The 24,539-nt window shown below is 40.2% G+C and overlaps 1 protein-coding gene across 1 annotated transcript in view; it reads left to right on the top strand.

Annotated features, from left to right (window-relative positions):
- Top6bl (TOP6B like initiator of meiotic double strand breaks) overlaps positions 1-24,539 on the top strand; it is an 83,463-nt gene that overhangs the window by 36,509 nt on the left and 22,415 nt on the right. The window contains exons 4-8 of the mRNA XM_075973051.1: positions 3,562-3,671; positions 16,351-16,434; positions 19,548-19,603; positions 19,917-19,988; positions 20,562-20,757. Of these exons, the coding sequence (XP_075829166.1) occupies positions 3,562-3,671; positions 16,351-16,434; positions 19,548-19,603; positions 19,917-19,988; positions 20,562-20,757 (518 nt within the window). The remainder of the gene's footprint in view (positions 1-3,561; positions 3,672-16,350; positions 16,435-19,547; positions 19,604-19,916; positions 19,989-20,561; positions 20,758-24,539) is intronic.

Genomic DNA, 24,539 nt, shown 5'->3' with positions numbered 1-24,539 from the left:
CCTGCACATATGCCTGCAGGCCAGAAGAGGGCACCAGATCTCATTACAGATGGTTGTGAGCCACTATGTGGTTGCTGGGAATTGAACTCAGGGCCTCTGGAATAGCAGCCAGTGCTCTTAACCTCTGAGCCATCTCTCCAGCCCTCATCCTGCTTTCTTATAGAACCCAGGACCACCAGCCCAGTGATGGTACCATTCACAATGGGTTGGGTCCTCCTCCATCAATAACTAATTAAGAAGATGCCTTCTAGCTAGATCTTATGGAGGCATTTTCTCAATTAAGGTTCTCTCCTTTCAGATAACTCTAGTTTGTGTGTCAATTTGATGTAAGATTGGCCAGGACACAGTGTATATTTTATTTCTTTTTATAGTTGAAGTGATATCTTACATTTTGTTAAGCCAGTACCCATCATTTGGTAGACATTTGAGTTGTTTCCATTTGGGGATGTTATGAATAATACTTCTAAAAACATATCCTAACTTGTTTTTGTTTTAGTCTCATCCAGCTGAAACATTTATCAGGTTTTTTAAGATTTATTTTTATTTTTTATTTGTTCATTTTATTTTATATGAGCGTTTTGACTGCATGTGTGTATGTATATCTCATGAGAACTTGATGCCTGTGGAGGTCAGAAGAGGATGTTGGATCCCCTGGAACTGGAGGTACAGATGGTTGTGAGCCACCCTGTGGGTGCTGGGAATCAAACCTGGGTCCTCTGCAAGAGCAGTCAGTGCTCTTAAGCACTGAAATATCTCTCCAGACCCCCATTTATAAGGGTTTAATTTCAAACATCATATCTTTAAATTCTAATATTTTTTAAAAGATTTATTTATTTATTTCTATGTATACAACATTCTGCCTCCATGTATGCCTGCAGGCCAGAAGAGGGCGCCAGATCTCATTACAGATGGTTGTGAGCCACCATGTGGTTGCTGGGAATTGAAATCTGGACCTCTGGAAGAGCAGCCCCTTAACCACTGAGCCACCTCTCCAGCCCTAAATTCCAATATTTTTAATATGGCTTCCCCTATTACTTTTGGTTTAACTTACTACAGTGGGTGATGTGGAATTCCCCTCTGTATGCTGTGAATACCATTGGTGAATAAAGAAACTGCTGTGGCCTGTTTATAGGGCAGAATTTAGGTAGGTGGGGAAAGCTAAACTGAATGCTGGGAGAAAGGAGGCAGAGTCAGGGAGAAGCCATGTAGCCCCACTGGAGACGGACGCCAGAACTTTAACCAGTAAGCCACAGCCACATGGCAATACACAGATAAATAGAAATGGGTTAAATTAATATGTAAGAGGTAGCCAATATGAAGCTAGAGCTAATGGGCTAAGCAGTGTTTTAATTAATACAGTTTTCGTGTAATTATTTCTGGGCTGAACAGCTAGGAAACGAACAAGCAGCCTCCTTACAACAAGTGGGTTCTTGTTTCATGGCTTCTTTTTCTTTGTTGAAGGTATAGATATTTATTTTAAAATGTCTAATTACTAACTCTCGGGTACAAGTGTTGTCGTTTGCCATGTTAAGTTTTGATGGTATCAAGCTTCGTTGCTTGGCAATTTAGAGTTAATCGTCCATGATCTGTTTGCTTGAATACATCCCATGTTGTCAACTGGTAGGTCAAAAGGTTCTCAGGGTTGCTGAGCCCTAGCCTGGCATGGCGTATGTCTTAAATTGTACTTTACCTGAGTAATGAGATGCAAAGCTCCTGGATGTAATAGTTGTGTGATTCTGAGTCCTGTGACTGCTTACGTCACACAGCATCAGTAACGTGGCTACCACCTCTCCTTTGCTCTAGCCATCTCTCAGGTGAGCAGGCAGTGCCTATTCATCCCTGGTGCAGGTGTGGAGGTCAGAGGGTAACTTGTAGGAGTCCGTTCTCTTTTTCCACTATGTGGGACCTGGGGATTGAACTCAGGTTGTTGGGCTTAGCAGCAAGCAGCCCTCTTGTCTTTCCATTTATGGTCTATTACATTTTCCTCTTCCCCACCATGAATGTGTCTTTATTAAATTTCAAAATATTTGTTCTATAATATATGTTTGAACAAGAACATGAGATTTCTACATGGGCTCAATTTTTCTTGAAATAATATACTTCTGATTCTTTCACCTTTTTATATATAATCTATATCTTGTCTGCTTGCTCATTTCTTTTTTGGTGTGCAGAATGAGATGGTTGGAGTAGACTTTTTTAAAGTACACAATTTGTTTTATATGGTTATCAAGATTATTCTAAAGAATTCAGAGACACTTAACACCCCCTTTTGTCTTGCACTGACAATTCTCTCATTGCTATACTCTTACTAGTTTAAAGAGACATAGAACTCCGAAAAGCAACTGAATCAGAAAAGGGCTGTTGATCAATGGTGAGCTGAAGAGTAACACAGAGTATCCAGGTTCAGTATCAAGGTCACCGAGCTCCAGTGTAGCATGACCTTGCTACCAAGTTATCCTGGGCTTTGTGACTGAATTAGATTTGAAGGACACAATGACAAGAAAAATATTACTCATGAAGATGGGAGTCTAGATCTTTATCTTGGGAAAGTTCATACTTTTTTAATAGTTAAAACACTATTAGATATGAGTATGAATACTTGCATTATTATTTCAAGGTGTTTTTATTACTATTAGGCTTTTGAAGTTGAAGTAACTTGTTACAGTGGCTTAATTCTTTTCTGTTCCTGAACTAAAAAGTTTTTATTTTATAGAATGGGAGGGTTTTTGTTTATTTTTTGTTTTGTTTTATAGTTTGTAATTCAGGTACAGAAAATAGAGAAGAGGGATGGTACATACTATGATACTCTCTTTGTTGTGGATAATCCATGACTCCCAGGTACCTCATAGAAAGCTAGCTCTGGGTCAACACATACAAAATATCAACCAATTACTTCTTAAAATTGGTGAGAATTTGAGTTTAAGGACTGCAATATTTTAAAAATCATGTGCCTGAAACAGTCATTCTCAAATTTTTCAGGTTTTAGCTCTAAATTAGTTGTTTTAGTGGACTTGTGTTTATTAAGTAATGTATTTATTTGTTGAAAAATGCAGAACTGCCGGGCGATGGTGGCGCACGCCTTTAATCCCAGCACTCGGGAGGCAGAGGTAGGCGGATCTCTGTGAGTTCGAGACCAGCCTGGTCTACAGAGCTAGTTCCAGGACAGGCTCCAAAGCCACAGAGAAACCCTGTCTCGAAAAACCAAAAAAAAAAAAAAAAAAAAAAAAAAAAAAAAAAAAAAAAGAAAGAAAAATGCAGAACTATCATTTATCAGCTGGAATGTCTGTCACTAGTCATGACTTTATAGAAATTGAAATTTTAGATTGGTTTAACAATCTAAAAAATTAAAAATATGAGATTAGGTGTCTTTCCTCCAGAAAGTAATTCTAAATATTGAAACAATTTGATGATGTATAGCTGGTTCTCATATTTCACATTTTTCAGGTAATCTTTCATCAGAGGAAGGCAGGCCTTCTTGGCTCCTCAGTTTAATAAATATATCACAGAGTCTGTTGCTTACCCAAACTGCTGTTCTGATTTGTTGACATTCTTCTTGTTTAGAAATACGACCTGTGCTGCCCAGATTCTCTGCAAAGCTGACTTGGGCTTCAGAGGAGGGTGACCATTCTCAAGACACATCAGGCGTAACACCCTTCCAGATGACTTTTAAGGCAAGTTTTGTTGTGGTTCTATACACTCTGATTATTTGACTTAGTTTCACACAATTACAATTACAGGAAAGAAAGCCTGGTTCCTTTGTAGTTTGAAGGTAGAGTAAAATAAAGATGCTTTGTAGACATTAGATGACCTAGGAGCTCCCAAAATGCTGATGTCTGGGTCCTACTGAGAGGCTGATATTTAATTGACCTTGGGAACTCACTAGTCTGGGTGTCCAAACAAAATACCATAGACCAGGTGGCTTAAGCAACAACGATCTATTTACTCACAGTTCTGGAGGCTGGAAGTCCAAGACCAAGATGGCATCTGGGTTAGGTGTAATGTTTGTGTCTGTAATCCCTGTACACTGGAGACTAACGCCCTGGGATCAACTGAGCTCTGGAGAGAGGGTGTTTGGAGGGGGTGGAGCACCTTCACGATTGCTGTCTGGAGAGCCTCTTCCTGGCTTGCAGACTGTTTTCTTGTCACTCAGTTCTTACATGGCCTTTCCTCGGTGTGTAATAGAGAGATCTCTCTTATTTGTGAAAAATAAAATCCCTTCACTGACTCTTTAAGGTGCTATGTCTAAAAATAGTCACCATGGCAACTAGGGCCTTGGAAGGTGGAGCGGGAAGAGATCAGTTCAGCGGCATCCTCAGCAGCATAGCACATTCTAGTCTGGCTGGAGCTGTGTAGGAACTGGTTCCAGAAACAAACAAAAACCAAAACCTTCCGTGTTTGAATAACTGCAAATTCCTTCTGGGAGGGGCAGGCACAACTTCTGGATACTCTGACTGTGCCTTATCTTCTTTAGGGGAGTGCAAAGTAAACAATCTGGAGCAGTTAATGGTTAGTCAGCTCTGAAACTGCTGATGCCAAGAAGCAATAAAAAGGTGATTCCGGTGAACCGAGGAAAGCAGTGCAAAGAACTGAGAGCATGTGATTCAGCCAGTTTGAGCAAATAACCCACATGACTGACATTTACAAATATTTAAGCCTCTGACATCTATGAAATAGGATTAGCACCCCACTTTACAGATGACAGAATTGAGATGCAGAGAATTGGGTTGACTTTCCTGGTGTCATATGAAAGTGGAAGAATTAGAACTTAAACTGTCTGATTCATATAGGTCAATGCTAGTTCAATATTTATTCACTTAGAAGGCAGTGTCTGCTCATATTAGTCACACTGAGCTAGGTCTTATGGGTACACATTCCTCTGGAGGTGTTATTTGATCGTTAGGAACTTGGAATATAAAGGAAAGACACACATGTCAGCAAACATTACAAAACATTGTGATATATGCCAGAATAAGGTAAGCACTGAGGGAATCCCAACCACAAGGGATTCGGGTCTAGAGGTCTTGATATTGGAAAGCAGATTTGAATTTAGATCAGATGAATTCTGGAACAAGAGGTTATAAAACACTTGGAAGAAAAAAGTTTCTCTTTTTTCCTATTGCAAAACTGTTTCCCTAAGAAAAATAAAAGTATGATTAAATCAAATATTTAGAGTACATATGCAATATTTAGTAGTATATTTATAATTTCCTTATCAAGGAAGCCACTGGTAATATATTGGTGTGTATTTTTTCTAGTTAGAGTGAGGCATTTTGGTTTAAAACGTGGTTCTGAACCTGTGGGTTGTGACCACTTTGAGTCAAATGCTCTCACAGGGAGAGCATATCAGATATTTATATTACAATTCATAACAATAGCAAAATTACACTTAGGATGTAGAAACAAAATAATTTCATTGTTTGGGGTCACCACAACATGTGGAACTGTACTAAAGTTTTGCGGTATTAAAAACGAGGCTGAGAACCACTGGTTTAAAGTTTCCAGAATAAATTCTAAGATGTAACTATGGAAATAGCTAAAATTAGTGGAAATCGAGGTCACAGTCATTGAAGAGGTCAGGGAATTAAGACTGGATTGTTTAGTGTGATCATCTTGACAGGCAAATAGAACTGTTTGCTGTTCTGTTCTGTTCTATGCTGGGGGTTGAGCCCAGGGCCTGAAGCATGCTGGATGAGCAGTCACTGCACTCCTGGGTCCCTGGTCGTGTACATGGACGTGAAAGTCAGGCTTTGAAGTACGGAGGGGTCTGTGCGCTTCATTTCCATTCATCTCTTTGTCTCTAGTATCTTATAGCTATTTAAGTGATATTTAAGTGAAGACAGTTATAGAAAAGTGCCTAAGATTTGATTTGTGGTGTGGTGTGTGTGTGTGTGGGGGGGGGTCAAGTAGCAAGATTTACAGCAAACTCTAGTTGAGACATCTGTGAAAAGACTATTCTAAATGTTTTATTTAACTTGATCGTATGAGGAAAAGTAGTCTCTGAGAACTGCCTTGTGTAAAAGAGATAGTGACTTTGGTGGTTATATGACTCCCTGCATGAGGCTGGGTAACACCCTTTTCCAAATACCTTAAGAAATGTATCCAGAGTCGGGCAGTGGTGGTCTATGTTTTTAATCCCAGAACTTTGGAGGCAGAGGCAGGCGGATCTGGATCTCTGAGACTTCAAGGCCAGTTGGTCTACCCAGTAAGTTCTAGGACTGCCAGGAAGATGTAGAGAAATCCAGACTCAAAAAAAAACCTTTATCCAGTTTTATACTTATTTTTGCAATCATACTAAATGATAAAATGGATGGAGATATGCATGTGTACAAACACATATACACAAACATCTGTATACTTATACCTTTGCTCTGAGTATGTAAGCATCTATCTTGTCTGTCTGACTATCTTACCTACACCTACCAAGAAGAGAGAAACTGATACTTCTGGAAAATAGTCCAAAATATGACTGCATTAGTTCACGTTTGAAAATAAACTTCTAGCTGGGCGTGGTGGCACACACCTTTAATCTCAGCACTTGGGAGGCAGAGGCAAGCAGGTCACTGAGTTTGAGGCCAGCCTGGTCTACAGAGTGAGTTCCAGGACGACAGCTAGGGCTACACAGAGGTCTCAAAAACCAAAACCAAACACTAACGGGCGGTGGTGGCACACGCCTTTAATCCTAGCACTTGGGAGGCAGAGGCAGGCGGATCTGTGTGAGTTCGAGACCAGCCTGGTCTACAAGAGCTAGTTCCAGGACTGGCTCCAAAATCACAGAGAAACCCTGTCTCGAAAAAAAAAAAAAACACTAAGAGAGACTTACACAGATCTAATCTACATGGGAAGTAAAAAGTAGAAAAAGACAAGATATCCTGAGTAAATTGGGAGCATAGGGACCTTGGAGGAGGAGGGGAGAGGCAGGGAGGGGAGCAGAGAAAAATGTAGAGCTCAGTAAAAATTAAAAAAAAAAAGCCAAACCAAAATAAACAAACACAAAACCAAATAAATAAATAAACAAACAAACTTCTAAACAGGGCACACAAGGTCCCACCCAAGGATCTGTAAGCAGTTAATGGTGGCTGGGTGAGAGAAACATGTTCTTTAGTCATAGAGCCACTGGTATGTTCTCATATTTCTGTATATAACTGTTATAAACTCATTGGTTCACTATTTTATTTTATTTTATTTTTTTGGTTTTTCGAGACAGGGTTTCTCTGCAGCTTTGGAGCCTGTCCTGGAACTAGCTCTGTAGACCAGGCTGGTCTCGAACTCACAGAGATCCGCCTGCCTCTGCCTCCCGAGTGCTGGGATTAAAGGCGTGCGCCACCACCAGCCTGGCTGGTTCACTATTTTAAAAGACATGAACATTGAAGGGGGATTATGGAAGTGAAGAAGGATGGGAAAGGGAAGGGACTCAAAGGGAGATAAGAGATGGTAATTGAGGTGACTATGATCAAGATACACCATATACCTCTATGAAGATGTCCTAGGGAAACCCGTCAGTATGTATAATATATGCCGGTAAAGAACTTTTTTTTGTTGTTTGTTTTTCGAGACAGGGTTTTTCTGTGGCTTTGGAGCCTGTCCTGGAACTAGCTCTTGTAGAACAGGCTGGCCTCGAACTCACAGAGATCCGCCTGCCTCTGCCTCCCGAGTGCTGGGATTAAAGGCGTGCGCCACCACCGCCCCCCAAAAAAAACTTTTTAAAAGAAACTTCTAATACATAATCAGGCATATATATGTGTATGTGTGTATGTATGTATGTAGTGTCTCATGTAGCACAAACTGGCCTATTTTGAGGATGATCTTAAAATTCGGATCCTCTTGCCCCCACCTTCCCAGCGCTGGGTTTACAGAAGTGTGCCACCACACTAAACATTGGTTTCTGTTCCCCAGGGCTGGAATTATCTGTTTTTCATAATAGCCCTTAAGTGATGTCACTGCTTCTGACAGACCTGGGGTATTGAGTTTCTGACACACATGTGTAAAAGGCTTTACTATCTCTCTTCTTGTATCCTCCTGGTTAGGACAATAGGGATAGTTCTTGTCTAACTTGATTTCTCAGAAGACTTATGGCCATCTGATTAGAAGGAATTATATTGTTCACTTTTTCAAGTTGCTTCTCATTTTCCTGGATCGTGACTTTGAATTCACACATGAACTTGGCACAGTTGTGCACGTTCTTCTTTGCGTCAGTGTTCACCAGGACAGTATATTTATCTCCGGGCATAGAAATCTTCAGGACATTAAATGTCTTTTCAAAATCATTCACCAAGCTGCCTTGGCCACACTGGCCTGTAGTAAGCCCAGTTGCTCCATCACTGGGGGTTTCTCAGAGAAGTCACCCTGGAGTGGAGGTCTCATTCCAGATATTCAAGGAGTTTGCAATAGTCTTTTGGTTTCAGTCTATGATCTACCCAAAAGCTACCCAGGTGTGACTTTTTAGCTCAAAGCAAGTTCACTTTCTACACATCTTAGGATCTTTTACCAACCACAGCAGAGTGCAGCCCCCAGCTTATAACCAGCTCTTCAAAGTAACAATTTACTATTCTCTGCTAACCTGATGTAACTTTCTTGGTGTTCTAATCTGATTTAGATGCAGATCACGTTTTGTTTATCTTTAGATTACAAAACTTTTTACATTGTCATATGAGTTACTTATTTCTCCTAGAACTATGAACCTTTCTAATTTGTAGGTTGTTTTATTTCTATAGACCCATATATGAAAATAAGTTATATTAGTGTTTTGTGAGTGAATAAATAAATGTAATATTAAGTAGTCACATGTAGGCATTGCTTGTCATTTTTCATGAAAAAATAGTGGAGTATATGATAGGAGAAAAGGGTAGATTATTGAATCTACTCTGAAAGAAAAAAGGGAGGATATAGATATAATATGATAAAAAGGTAGATTATTGAATCTACTTTTAAAAAGCAATTATTAGTCTAAAGTATCTTAATTGAATTAGACCTTTGTATATAGTATACAAATTATGTATATTGATACAAATTTGAGATTAATTTTGTTAGAATATATTATATATACATTTCTACTCTTGTTCAAGGTTTTGTACCTATACAGCTCATTTAACAATGCAATGCAAATTACCAACTGTTTAGGATAATAAGGAAATGAAGTCACCTATTACAATTAAACTTGTCCCATTAGGTATGTTTTCAAGGTCAAAAAAGATAGACAGACACATCATCTTCAAACACTTCAGAGATCTACAGAATATGGCAATTAAGGTGTTTTAATAACCTAGGTTCTTCTTTTTATGACAATGAGACATGTCTGCTCCTGGCAGCACCAATCTACTTCAGAGAAGACAATGGGCATCAAAGAAACTCCACACAGAGTTTACTTTCTTTGTTGCAAAAGTAAGCTATTGGGCAAGAAAATGCCCTTGCCTTGACTGCTGACAGCATGCTGTCCTAAGTGGACAAGCAGGACACAAAGAAGAGTGACGATAAAGCCTTGCCCAGACAAGGCGGGACAGTCCTTTAAATATTCTGCTTCCTAGAAAAATCTGTCAAATAGTCTAGGCCTTTAAGCTGAATATGGATGCTTCAGTGTTGCAGAGGAACCTTGGGAGATTGTCCAGGCAGCCAGCTGTTTCTGTCATTTTTCACATTTTTTGGAAGTCACTTGCTAGCACTTTCTGCTTACTCAGTTAATATTATTTCTTTCTCGGGTCTCTGAGAGAGTTGAAGAATAGATAGGTATAGTTATAGACTTCTTTGTTTACCAGACTCAGAAAAGAATCTAATTAAAGAGGTATACAGTGTATAAAGTTGAAAGATATTAAAAGATATTTTTGGATGATAATGCAAATTAGGGTAAAAAGTGAATTAGGTACAACACTTGGACTTACCAAGGTAAGATATATAATGGAGTATTTTCTCTGAATTTGTCAAATGCTAATGGACTAGACATTGTTGATGTACTTATTGCCTATATATATTTTATTTGGTTATTATACATATTGTATATAGTTTTCTTTATATTAGTTATAGCCTTTTTAAAATTTTAGACAAAAAGGGGGAAATGTAATGATATTTTGTTTGTGTTTTTAACAAATAAAGCTTTCCTGAATTTCAGAGCACAAAGCTAAGCTACTAGAGGCCAGGCAGTGGTGGCACACACTTTTAATTCCAGGACTCCAGAGACAGAAGCTACCATGGGTTACACAAGATTGAATCTGTTTAAAAGAGAAACAGAGTTTACACAAAGGTGATCCCAGCACTTGGGATTCCATGTCTTTAATCCCATCACTAGGGAGGCAGAAACAGGAGTGATATGGCTGGGCAGAGAGAGGAATATAAGGAGGGAAGAGACAGGAGCTCTGGAGGTGCAGTTTGAGTATGCAGTATGATGACAGGATTGCCCCTTAGTCTGAGCATCGGTAGAGTTAAAAACTCTCTCTAGTGACTGACTGCTCTGCTTCTCTGATCTCTTAGATTCTACCCCCTAATATCTGACTCTGAGTTTTTATTATTAAGAACAATTAGAATTTGAGCTACATTTGGTACCAGACTGCAGGGAGTCAGTTACAGGTTTGAATCCCAGTGATGTCATTTATCTACCTATGAACTTCAACAAATATATTAACTTAAGAGTTTTATGATCTTCTTTATAAAATGGGAATATTCCTGCTTCCTCTTAACTCTCGGCCTGTAGTGTGCTAAGTAAATAGTAGCCATCATCATTAATTGTAGCTTCTCTTTTTAGATCTGTTTGATGAACTTTCTTTACTTATTATTTGCTTTACTGTTAGATGTAATCAGCCTGCTTTGTGATACACCCTGTAATTAGCAAGGTTCAAAGATTTGAAACTGTTTCAAGAACTTGCTTTTGAAGTGTCAAGTACAGAAAATGATTTTAAAATACAATTGTTTGTCTACCATTTAAACATTCTATACTAAACATTTTTTTTCCAAGACAGGGTTTCCCTGTGTATCTCTGACTGTCCTGAAGCATGCTCTGTAGACCAGGCTGGCCCAATCTCACAGAGATCCTCCTGCCTCCAACTCATGGGTGCTGGGATTAAAGGTGTGTGCCGCTGCCATCCAACTCTAGCAAGCATTTTAAATGAAGGATGTGACTACACTATGTATTCTGCAGGACTGCAGTTTCTATTTAATCACCTCTGCTTATAAGTATGAAAAATCCTCGACTTCTTAGTACTGGGTGAGGGGTTACTTACAGGAACAGAAGTTACTCCCAAACAGCTGCATCACCAAAGCCCACCCCAGCATGGTTGACATCTCACAAAAGCTGGAAACTGGAGCTCACTGCACAGCCTGCAGGTGGCTCAACTGGTTCGAGAGTGTCCTAACAGGTGGCTCAGTTATCCTAAACCTCTCCCAGGCAGTTAACCTGGTTACAGTTTCTTACAGGATGCTTGCCTGGTCTCAGATTCTTCCAGGTGGCTGGGGTTGTCTGAGAGTGGCTCTCAACAATCTTTGTCTGTTTGAGAGAGAAAGAAGCCTAGTGCATCTGGTCAGTTTCAGGGACTTCCTGGAGCTATTTTGAGCTGTCTGGAGCTTCTGTACAATCTTATTCCATGCGGTTTCAGTCTCCAGGAAACTGCTATCGAATATCCATCCTCATGTTTACGAGACACTAAGTTTACTGACTACCCATATCTCCCCAGCCCTTCCTTCAGCTTCTTAATACAGATTATCCCAAAGCACATTAGACACCGAAGACAGCATTACTTTTCTCATCACCAGTCTTAATTACCAGATATGTTCCAAAAAGTGGTTTTTGACATTGTGAGTGTACATTAATCTTTTATTCATTTGTCTCTTGAAGTTCCATGAAGTAGGTTTTCTACCTGTATCAAATTCCCTATATTCCATTTTTTGTACATTTCTCCTTTTCCAAGTCATTTCTCCATGGATATCCCAAAACTGTCCTTAATGTTTACTTTTTAAAAATTCTTCTCTTGTGTATTGCATCTTGACCTCAGTTTCTCCTTCCACTCCTTCCAGTCCTCCTCACACCTTTCTATCTTCCCAAGATCCACTCCTCCTCCTCCTCCTCCTCCTGTTTCCCTTCAAAAAAGAGCAGGCCTCCCAGAGATATCAACCAAGTATGACATAACAAGTTTTTTTTTTTTTGAGACAGGGTTTTTCTGTGGTTTTGGAGCCGGTCCTGGAACTAGCTCTGTAGACCAGGCTGGTCTCGAACTCACAGAGATCCGCCTGCCTCTGCCTCCCGAGTGCTGGGATTAAAGGCGTGCGCCACCCTCGCCCGGCAAGTTTGGGTATGTTGTGTATTAGTTTTCATTGAATTCTAGGAAGTCTTTAATTTCTTTTCTTTCTCTCCCTCCCTCTCTCCCTCCCTCTCTCCCTCCCTCCCTCCCTCCCTCCCTCCCTGTCTCTCTCCCTCCCTCCCTGTCTCTCTCTATATATTTCTTTCTTCCTTGACCCAGTAGTCATTCAGTAGAGAGTTGTTCAATTTCCATGATTTGTGGGCTTCCTGTTTTTGTGGTTGTTAGAATACAGCTTTAATCTATGGTGGTCTGATGGGATGCAGGGAGATATTTCAGTTTTCTTGTATCTGTTGAAACTTGCTTTGTGACCAAATACGTGGTCAATTTTGGAGAATGTTCCATGGAGTGATGAGAAGAAGGTGTGTTCTTTTGTATTTGGGTGACATGTTCTGTAGAGTCTGATAGGCCCATTTGGTTCATAACTTCTGTTAGCTCCATTATTTTTCTGCTTAGTTTTTGTCTGGATGACCTGTTCATTGGTGAGAATGGGGTGTTGAAGTCTCCCATTCTCGATGTGTCATTTAAACTTTAGTGGTGTTTTCTTTACAAATGTGGGTGTCCTTGCATTTGGGGCACAGATGTTAAGAATTGAAAGATCATTTTGGTAGATTTTTCCTTCCCCGTCTCTTTTGATTAATTTTGGTTTGAAGTCCATTTTGTTAGATATTAGAATGACTAAACCAACTTGCTTCCATCTGCTTGGAAAATATTTTTCTAACCCTTTCCTCTGAGGTAATGTGTTGTGGAAAGCTGCTTGTTTGGTTCCCAGCTGCCTAGACTCCCAAAATTAACCCATTTCCATTATTTTATATTTTACCACGAGGTTTGTGGCCTACCAGCAAGGTTTCAGCATATGTGTCTCTGGTGGCAGCTCCATGGCTTCTCCCTTACTCTGCCTCCTTTATCCAGCATTCAGTTTAGTTTTCCCCACCTAGCTCTGCTCTATCCTATCACAGGCCCAAAACAGCTTCTTTATTAACCAATGGTATTCACAGCATACGAGGGGAATCCACATCAGTAATGTCTATCTTTGATGTCGAGTTGTGTTTCTTGTATGCAAGATGGATCCTGTTTTCACATCCATTCTGTTAGTCTATGTCTTTTTATTGGGGAATTGTGTAGTGGCATATTGTTTGTGTTTTAATAAATAAAGCTTGCCTAAAGATCAGAGGGCAAAGCAGCCATACAGGCCAGGGAGTGGTGACTCAGGAGACAGAAGCAGATGGATCTCTATGAGTTCAAGACTACCCTGCACTATACAAAATGGATCCAGAAACAGATCCAGGTGGTGGTAGGTTCACACCTTTAATCCCAGTGTTCAGAAGTCACACACTCCCAGCACTAAGGAGCAGGAATGACATGGCTGGGCGCAGAGAGGAATAGAAACGGGGAGAGACAGGAACTCAGTGTAGTGTGGAGTCTGAGGATTCATGGAGACAGGCTCTCAACCTTTCAGTCTGAAGATCTGGTAGAGGTAAGAGGTCTCTCTAGTAGTTGGCTGCTTTGCTCTTCTGATCTTCAACATGAACCCCAATATTTGTCTCTGGGTTTTTGTGCTACAGAATTGAGTTCATTGATACTGAGAGATATCAATAATCAATGATGATTGTTAATTTCTGTTATTTCGTTGATAGTGGGATGGTGGTGTTTGTGTGTATGTGTGTGTGTGTGTCTGTATGTGTATGTGTCTCTGTGGGTGTGTGTGTCTGTGTGTGCACATGAGCACGTATGCTTCCCTTCTTTTGGTGTTGTAGGAAAATGCTTGTTTGTTCCTGGCTGCCCAGACTCCCGAAATAATCACTCAGAAACTGGATTAATTAAATCACTGCTTGGCCTTTTAGCTCTGGCTTCTTATTGACTAGCTCTTACATCTTAATTTAACCCATATCTATTAACCTGTGTATTGCTAAGTGGCTGTGGTTTACCGGCAAGTTTTCATCTGGCGTCTGTCTCCGGCAGGGCTGCAAGGTTTCTCTCTGACCCCACCTTCTCTCTTCCAGCATTCAGTTCAGTTTTCCCTGCCTAGCTCTGTTCTGCCCTGCTATAGGCTCAAAGCAGTTTCTTTATTCATTAACCAATGAAAGCAACACATATACAGAAGGCCTTCCCACATCATTTTGGTTTTGCTGGCTTGAGATTATTTATTTCCTGTGTTTTCATGGGTGTGGTTAACCTCCTTGGGCCCAGGTTTTCCTTCTAGTACCTTATGTAGAGCTGGATTTGTGAATAGATATTGTTTAAATTTGACTGTATCATAGAATGTCTTGTTCTCTTCATCTGTGGTGACTGGAAGTTTTTCTGGGTATAGTAGTTTGGGCTGGTATCTGTAGTCTTTTATAGTCTGCAGGACATCTGCCCAGGCCCTTCTAGCTCTTAGAGTCTCCATTGAGAAGTCAGGATAATACTAATAGGTTTGCCCTTATATGTTACTTGGCCTTTTTCCCTTGAAGATTTTAATACTCTTTCTTTGTTCCGTATGTTTAGTGTTTTGATGATTATGTAGCAAGGGGAATTTTCTTTTCTGGTCCAGTTGATTTGGTGTTCTGTAAGCTTCTTGTACTTTTATAGGCATGTCCTTTTTTTTTTTTAATTTATTTATTATGTATACAGTGTTCTGTCTGCAGGCCAGAAGAGGGCGCCAGATCTCATTACAGATAGTTTTGAGCCATCATGCGGTTGCTGGGAATGGAACTCAGGACCTCTGGAAGAGCAGTCAGTGCTCTTAACCTCTGAGCCATCTCTCCAGGCCAAGGCATGTCCTTCTTTAGGAAAATTTTCTTATATGATTTTATTAAAAATTTTTTTTGGCCTTTGAGCTGGAATTTTTCTCCTTCTATTCCTACTATTCTTGGGTTTAGTCTTTTCATAGTGTCCCATATTTGCTGGAATTTTTATGTCATGATTTTTTTTAGATTTATCATTTTATTTGATTGATGATTCTATTTTTTCTATCGTTATCTTCAATGCCTGAGCTCTCTCTTCCATCTCTTTTATTCTGTTGGTGGTGTTTGCTGTGGTGATGATGTCTGTAATTCTTCTTCACTTATCTAGATTTTCTATTTCCAGAATTCCCTGTTTGTATTTTCTTTATTGCTTCTATTTCCAGTTTCAGGTCTTAAACAGTTTTTTTCCTTCGATTGTTTTTTTCTTGACTATCTTGAAGGGATTTATTCATTTCCTCTAATTTTTCGGTTTTCCCTCGATTTTTAAAGAGATTTATTAATTTCTTCTTTAAGGACTTTTATCATCTTCATAAAGCTGTTTTTTTTGTTTTGTTTTGGGGTTTGGGGGTAGTTCAAGACAGGGTTTCTCTGTAGCTTTGGAGCCTGTCCTGGTACTCAGCCTCGAACCCACAGAGATTCACCTGCCTCTACTTCCCGAGAGCTGGGATTAAATCGTGTACCACCACCACTTGGCCATAAAGTTGGTTTTAATGTTGTTTCCTTGTGCTTTAACTGTGTTGGAATACTCAGGGCTTGCTGTAGTAGGATAACAGGGCTCTGGTGGTGGCATAATGCCCTGGCTGTTGTTAATTGTGTTATTACACTGGCATCTAGGCATCTGGGTTTGGGGTAATCATAGGCCTAGGTACCAATTTCTGAGTTTGCCTTTGTTGGATGGGTGTTTTGTTCCCTTGGTTTCTGTTTCCTCTCTGGTCTTCTGGCTGGAGTGGCCTGTAGTTGAGTAGGTCAATCTCCATCCAAGTTGGGGGCTTGACTTCTGATGGCTGCGGTGGCCTCTGGTCTAGCAGGGATTTTCCACCTGAATTGGGGCTGAAGGTCTGGCAGCCATTGTATCCTTTGGTCCAGCTGAGGGTCCTCTGGAGATCAGATATGTTAACAAGGAGGGGAGGACTAATTCTGGGTGGGCTGGGCAGGCACTGAGAAAGTAGAGGGGGCACTTGCCTGGAGTTCTGGCTGCCAGCTTGGCCTCTGGTGGAGCAGGTGCTGCCACTGGAGTTTTGGGCTGGGATATCCTGAATATTTACTCTTATAGGAAGAAATGCCTATTTAACTTATTTGTGCTGTTGAGTTTACATATGTGGAGTTACAGGCTGTGTTTATTGTTACAGGTTGATGAAAATCCTCGAAGTTTGATGACAGGCTGTCTGATTATAAAGCGTTTTTTACGAAAAATCATCATAGTTCATCACAAGGTGAAGTTATATATTCTTTAAATAGTATCAATTTATCTGTAGTTTCTTTAAATCAAAAACAAAACAAGAAACTCACTGAGTAGCCCTGGCTGGTCTGGATTTTGCTATGGAGACCAGGCTGGCCTAGAACTCAAAGGTCTGCCTGCTTTTGCCTCCTGAACATGGGAGCAGAGGTGTGCACCCCATGCCAGGCTCACCGTGGTTTAATTTTGGTTGATAATGAGCTTGAGATTTTCTAGTTTAGAGGAATATATATATATATATATATATATATAGATAAGACCTAATGATTCTCTAAATTGCATTGCCATCTGTTGTAGTGGTTCCTTTTTTATCTCTAGTCTTATTCATTTGAGTCTTTTCTGTTGGTTAGTCTGGCTAGGACTTTACATCTTGTTTATCTTCTCAAAATTCCAACTATGTATATTTTTTGATTTTCATGTAGTTAATGTTTGCCCTGATTATAAGTGACTTCTTTCCTTCTGCTGACTTGGGACTTGTTCTTTGTCTGTTAAGTCACTTGAGATCATTCTGACTTCTTACTGTAGTTGCGTGGAGCTTTAAGCTTCTCTTAGGACTGCAGTCCCATTCACCTCAGTACGTTGTGTTCATTTTCATTTGTCTCGAGGAACATCTTTATTTCCTTATTGTAAGGCCACTCATCATTCAGTAGTGTGTTGTTTGCTCTCCATGATTCTATGTGTTCTAGGGTTTTCCCTGTTGTAGGGGTGTAGTGTTAGTCCATTGTGATCAGATAGAACACAAAGAATTAGATCAGTTTTCCTGTATTTAAGACTTTGTGTCCTAACCCATGTTGTTTTTTAGAGAAAGTTCCTGCAATTTGCAGAATTGAATATTCTGTAGATCTCTGTTAAGTTCATTATCTATGATGTTATTTGGTTCAGATTATCTATTCTTTTTTTTAGATTGCCTATCTATTGGTAAGAGTATTGAAGGTACCCACTACTATTAATCTGTGATTTTACATCTAGTTACATTTTGTTTTATGGAATCGTGTGCACCTGTATTTGGAGCATATAAGTTTAAAATGTTATATTCTCTTGACAGATTGTTTTCCTTAACCAGTGACCTCGTGTGTTTTTCTCACTCATTTTTGTTTGAAATCTGTTTGGTCAGTATTAGAAGGGTAACATCTGCCTGTTTCCTAGGTGCATTTACTTGGAACACCTGACTTTCAACTTAAGGGTGAAGTTGCTGTTTTTTGAGATGAAGTTTGTGAAGCCAACAAACAAATGATTCCTAGTTATTGGTCCAATCTACTAGTCTTTTCCTTTTGGGGGGAAATTGAGACCATTAATATTCAGAGTTACTAATGAGAGGTGTGTATTGATTCCTATCATTTTATTGATTTTGTAGTACTTGTTTTTCCTATTCTTCTCTTGCTTAACTATTATTCTGATGTGGTTTATTTGTGTGTCTGTCTGATGGTATTTTCACTTACTTATCTTTGTCCTTATTGAATTGGTCCAGTTTCTCCACTTTGTCTTCAAGCACAGACATTTTGCTCTCTCCATGACCTAGTATATTGAAGAGACTTTCCATAGTTCTTTTATTTAACTTACTATTTTTTTCTAGTGTTTCTGCTTGTTTTTCTTGAGTATGTCCTTTTGTGGGTTCCCTCTTTTATATCATGCATTGCCTTCCTGATTTCATTCATCTGTTTGTGTCTTTGAACCCTTATAATCATTCTTTTGAGTTCTGTCTAGGAACTCATCTACCTCACTTACCTTAGATGGAATTTTATAGGATTAGTAATTTTGGAGGTGTTATCATGTCTTAGTCATTTCTACTTACTTTGCCACTGCATTAGGATTTATCATCTGGTGTTATTTCATTGCTTGTTTTTATTTTTAACCAGCTACATTGCTTCAGTTGAACTGTTCACAATTTTCAAGTAGGACTCTGATGTGATAGAGTTCAATATCTACTTCAGAGAATAATCCTCAGTCCAGGAGCTCAAGGGTACCTGGTGTAAGTTCTGTATTCTTAGGATTTTAACTAGAAGAGCAGCCACAGCTCAGCTGTTTTATATTGCTATGCAAATGCCATTCTAGCCAATTAACAATAGTATTCCCTTACTTCATAATTGCTAGAGATAAACAACCAAGAATGGTATGGAAACCTACTCAGATTTTAGTAAGATGGTGAGTTGGGAGCAAGAGAGATGGTTCCGTGGTTAAGCACACATTGTCTTCCTTCCCACTTCTGATGTTCTGTAAAACGAAGAGCAGTATGTGCTTTTGCAAGAGGACCTGAGTTCAGTTCCTAGCGCTCATATCAGGTGGCTCATAACTATTTGTAACTCTAGCTCCAGGGGATCTGACACCCTCTCTGGCCTCTGGTGGCACCACACCAAAATGAATATATACAGATAATTAAAAAATTTTAAAGTCGATTTGCAAAAGATTAGAAGTGGGAGGGAAGGAGAGTGGATAAGGATAAGAAGTAAGGATGAGATTTTGAAAATAACTGATGTAGATAAAGTAGCTGGGAGGGGGAAGTTGGAATTTTTATATCTGGAAGATTACAGTTAAGATGTACGAGGAAAGGGTGAGGATGAGAGGAAAAGGAAGAGAAATGGGATGGGGGTGGAGGGAGCATAAGAGATGCAGGTGTCCTGGAGCAAGCTGGGTGAGAAGCACAAACAATCCTAAAACCAAACTGAACAATACAAACAAAAGCGTTTAAAACAGTCCCAAGATATACATGCAAGAGTAAGAAACAGCAGTAAGAAGTAAGAGTCTTTGTGGAGCAAATTACTTGCACAGCTTTGCTGAGTTGAAAAGGAAGCACTCATAAGTCCTCTGACTCCAGCAGGTTCTGTGTGGTGCTGTGGGGGCCAGGGTGAGGGGGACTGGTTTCTGAGCCTCAGTGTTAGCAGGGGGTCTGGTCTGTACAGGAGGGGAGGTTTTAAATCCTTTTCTGGTGGTTCCCTGAGATCCCTGCACTCCACTGAGGCCTCTTCTGGTCCTGCAGGTTGGGGGTGTGAGCAGCAACACTTCTCTGGTAGTTTCTACTGCTCTCTGTGTGGACATTTTTTAATCTCAACCTCGACTAGAATGAAATCTTACCCTTCGTTTATTGTTTTGCAGCTCAAGTTTAATTTCGGTTTGACGGTGAATGGGATCCTCTCTGCAGAGATCTTTGGGTCTGTAAACGATTTTATGGCTCTGAATGACTTTTAAGCATGATTGCCCTGTGCTTCTAGCAGGTTTACAGTTTGATTTCTTAGTCCAAAATCTCCTTGAAACTAATCCTGAGACCCTCACATATTAGTTTTTAGCAAATAAGTATGTTCGTTCCTTACATGTTTCTCCCTTTCACTGGGGGAATGAGCATAAAAGTTGTGGTTTTCCTTTTGGTTTTTGGTTGCTGAATCCCAGCGATCTCTGGGTGGTAGTGTCATGAGCCAACTAGAGACTAATTTGAAAGATGACTTTTTTCTTTGTTTTGTTTTGCAGGGCAGAGAACGAGCCTATTTTGAGACTGTCCAATGGCATCACTCTTGTTGTGGGCTTTCAGCATTATGTGAGGTAGAAGCTAGAAATGATCTCCATGCCTTTTCTTTTCTTCTCTCTCCTCCTCTCCCACAATTCCCCTCCTGTTTTCTCTTCTTTGCTTGTATTTCTTTTGTTTAGAAGAGAACTGTGGGGGAAAACAAATCCACCGCCTCCTTTGTTGGAGAGGATGAGAGTTTAATTTTTCTCATTGTTCTGACTTAACAGTGACCTCAGGCCTAGCAGAGGAAAGTATAGTGTGCACAGAAGTAGACTCTCAGGTGTCATGGGGTCAGTTTTAGACCATTTGCTCACAGTCGTCACACACAAGGCTGGTCTTTGAATGTTTGGAAACATATGCTTGGAACTGTAGAGTATAATTGTATTGGAGAAAATACAATTTGAGAGTAAGCAACTATCATGAGAGACAACATAAACAGGAGCCATGATAATAGTCTTTGCAATGCTAATTTTTCTGATCTTATGCAGATAAGATGACATGGCAGGTCATAGGGCTATGTGTATCCTGAGCAGTTAAGGAATTTTAAATGCCCATTAAATAATTTCTTGAAGAAAAAAGTCAAATTTGTCTTGTATGTTTTTTAATAGTAAGCCAAAACTGAATTCAACTGAATCGCACTGCAGCAGAATCCACCCTGTGCTAGGACATCCAGCTCTACTGTCCATCCCTGATGGCATGTCTGACATGGGCTTGCTGGGAAAACTGGCGCTGACTCCAGCTGCTGCTCTGTGCCCAAGCCCCAAGGTCTTCTCCAGCCAACGGGATAGGATTTCTTCAGTTTCCATATCCTTTGACAGGTTCTATCCAATTTCCTTTGAAGATGAATTTTTTAATTCTAATTTTAGGCAAGTCTTAATATATGAATTATTTATCTGTAACCCTGTGTGATTTGTATAAAAGTCTAACTCAGTGTAACTGTTAGGCTTGAGACCACAACAGTGAGAGGTAGAGATGAGACCAGAAGATGGCTGGGGTGGAGGATGGTAGATCCCGCCTGCCTTACTAAGGAATGTGATCTGCATTTCTATGATTGACAAGAGGAACTCACACAGCACGTTGAGTGCTCTAGGAGAAAAGGTAGTGTTTCCTAAATAAGTGAGTGAAGTGGAGTAAGAGCTAATAAGTCCTGAGTTAAAACTATGTGTTTAGGCAAAAGTTAACACCTGAAGAACTTCACATAAGAAAACCAGTATTCATGACTGAAGTTGGGAGAGCCTGGGGTAAGGAGTGGTTTTGTTGGTTTGTTTTTATATTCCAGGCTAAATTCAAACTTACCGTTAGATGTTCTTGGTTCTTTGCCTCCATCTCCCAAGTGCTAGGATTATAGATGTGAGCCACCACCCCTGGTTTATCCCACGAGTGAATGTTCTATGTGCCTTTTTGAGCATTTACAGGGGTGTAAATGCTGTGTGACAGAAGCAGCTGAGCAGCTGATTTAAACAACCTAACTCTGCTTCCTCAGCTTTAAAGTAAAAATGAGAGCATCTTGTGGATTGATTTTCTCCTGCTGTGGTGGAGAACTATAGTCCATGAGAAGCTCCTCACACAGGGATGTACAACCTGTGGCTGTGATGTCATGTGTCCCAGGATAGCTATGAATATGGCTCAGCACAAAGCTGTAAACTTAATTAAAGCATCATGAGTTTTAAGTTTTTGTTTTTGTAACAGTGGGAATTTTGTAGATGACCACCTCATGTTGCAGTACCATACAAAATAAATGTGTGTGTTGTGCAGGCATGAAGGACTTCAATTTTATAGTGGTGTATAGCTCCCCAGGTTACCTTCCATGTGCACAGACTGGGACCATTAGACATTACATGTTTTCAGTGACTAGACAAGTGGGTTGGCTCAACTATCTATCTATCTATCTATCTATCTATCTATCTATCTATCTATCTATCTATCTATCTATCTATCTATATTGAGACAAGGTTTCTCTATGTAGTCCTGACTGTCCTGGAACTTCCTCTGTAGATCATGCTGGTTTCCAACTCTTCTTTCCAAGTGCTGGGGTTAAAGACACGCACCACCACTGCCAGACCTGATTAGTAATAATATTTTAACTTATCATTGTAAACCATAGGGTGTTTAATGTTGTTCACAAAGCAGGTAAATATTTTTGACTACTGTGGGTCTTTGCCCACCTTCTGCCTCATCAATCTCCCATTGTGCTTCATACTCAGTCCCCTGTCTCTCACTTCACCGAAGAGCCAGACACAAATCCACACACTTATGGATCCCTAATTTTTGACAAAGGTGCCAAAATTATCCAATAGAAAAAGAAAGCATTTTCAACAATGGTGCTGGTCTAACTGGATGTCAGCATGTAGGAGAGTGCAAAGTGATCCATATCTATCACCCTACACAAAACTCAAGTCCAAATGGATCAAAGACCTCAACATAAATCCAGATACACTGAACCTGTTAGAAGAGAAAGAGAGGAATAATCTTGAACACATTGGCACTGGAGATAACTTCCTGAGTGGAACACCACAGTACAGGCACTAAGATCGACAGTTAATAAATAGGACCTCATGAAACTGAAACATCTCTGGAAGACAAAGGACACTTTCTGTCGACAGGCAGCTGAAATGCAGAAGGACCTAGGCTTTGCTTTCTGTTTTTCTATCCACTAATTTTCATGATAGAAGTAAATGCTGTCCCCTCTTTATTACCATTATTTTAATTCCAGTGTGACCTCTACAGTGGCCCTAGAAAACCCCAAAATTATGGATTAAAATTGTTCAACACAAAGTAGATGACCATTTTTTTTTTCAAGGCAAATATCAGTGCTGTTATATAACATGCGCAGGACAGTGTTCTAAAGAGAAAACTTAGATTGCCTTGCCAGACTGCCAGAGAAAATCTCCAGGCTGCAGAGCAGGCAGGGACACTCATCTAGAGTCTGGTGGATCTGAGCTGAGATGATCTGAGAGTCAGGCAGCTAGAACTTACAAGAAAACTGAAGAGAAATGCACAGTACAGAGCTGCAGACAGGCCAGCGCTGGCCCACACAAAGCCAGGACAGTTTCTGTCCCCATCTGGCTAAGCAGAAAAAATTCACATTTTATGGCATCAGATTGGAGTTCAGAAATTTTTTCCTGAATCCTTAGGGCTCACTGACAAATTTGAGGCCAGCCAGACACTGTCTCAAAACAGGGTAGATGGTATCTGAAGATGGTAGCCAAGGTTGTCCTCATGCACACACAAAATGAAGACAAGGGCTGGTCCTGATGGTTCATTCCTGTAATCCCAGAACATGGGATCCTGGAGCTGGAAAATGCCTGGGATACAGAGTGAGACCCTCCCTGCAAGAATCCCCACCGCCAAACAAATGCAATGGATTCAAGATTGAGACTTTCTCAGACATTCAGAAGAGTCAGGAATTCACTCGCAAGCAGTATTAGAAAAATGCTTAAGGAAATCCTTTAAATTTTTTTTTTTTTTTTTTTTTGGATTTTCGAGACAGAGTTTCTCCGTAGCTTTTGGTTCCTGTCCTGGAACTAGCTCTTGTAGACCAGGCTGGTCTCGAACTCACAGAGATCCGCCTGCCTCTGCCTCCCGAGTGCTGGGATTAAAGGTGTGCGCCACCACCGCCCAGCTTGTATTTTTTTTTAAGCCTGTCCTGAAACTCACTCTGTAGACTAGGCTGGCCTGGAACTCACACAGATCTACCTGCCTCTGCCTCCCAAGTGCTGAAATTAAAGGCGTGTGCCACCACTTCCAGGCAAAATTTGTATTCTTTAGCCATGTAGTGGTGGCATGCACACCTTTGATCCCAGCACTCAGGAAGCAGAGGCAGGCAGATCTGTGTGAGTTCCAGGACAGCCTGGTCTACAGAGTGAGTTCCAGGATAGCATGCACTACAGAGAGAAACCCTGTCTCAAAAATAAAAAAGTATTCTTTGACAGTTTCATGCATGTATATCTTGATCTACCTCCAAATCTTACTTGACAACAATAACATGGGCCAATCAGGAAGAAATGCAAGTGTATTATTAGATTCTTCTATATTTGTCAACTGTTGAATCCTGATAAAATTTTAAAGGCTGAACCAGTGAGTCATGACTAATATGTCAAAACAGAGATAGAATACTGAATCCAAAATAGAATCCAAAAATAGTAAAGAGAACAAACGGAAACCATATAATGAGTGGAGAGATTAAATCCAACCATGGCTGTATTCATATTAGATGTGAATGGTTTGGAGTGTCCAGTTAAGGGCTGGTAATACAGTTCAGTCGGTAGACTGCTTGACTAGAATGCTCAAAGCCTTTCATGTGGACTCCAGTACCATATAAACTGGCTATAGCAGAATACACCTGTAATCTCAGTGCTCAGGTATTGAATACAGGATCAAAAGTTCAAGGTCATCCTTAGCTACACAGTTTGAGGCCAGGCTAGGGTACATGAAACCCTGTCTCAAACAAGGATGAGGCTGAAGAGACGGCTTAGTGGTTAAGAACACTAGCAGCTCTTCCAGAGGAACTGGGTTCAATTTCCAGCTCCCACATAGCAGTTCACAACTGTGTGTAACTCCAGTTCCAGGGGAACCAATGCCCTTTT

This window comes from Microtus pennsylvanicus, chromosome 5 (genome assembly GCF_037038515.1).
Source record: "Microtus pennsylvanicus isolate mMicPen1 chromosome 5, mMicPen1.hap1, whole genome shotgun sequence".
Lineage (NCBI taxonomy): Eukaryota > Metazoa > Chordata > Mammalia > Rodentia > Cricetidae > Microtus > Microtus pennsylvanicus.
Note: the sequence above shows the minus strand (reverse complement) of the source record. Positions and strands in the feature narration are given on the sequence as shown.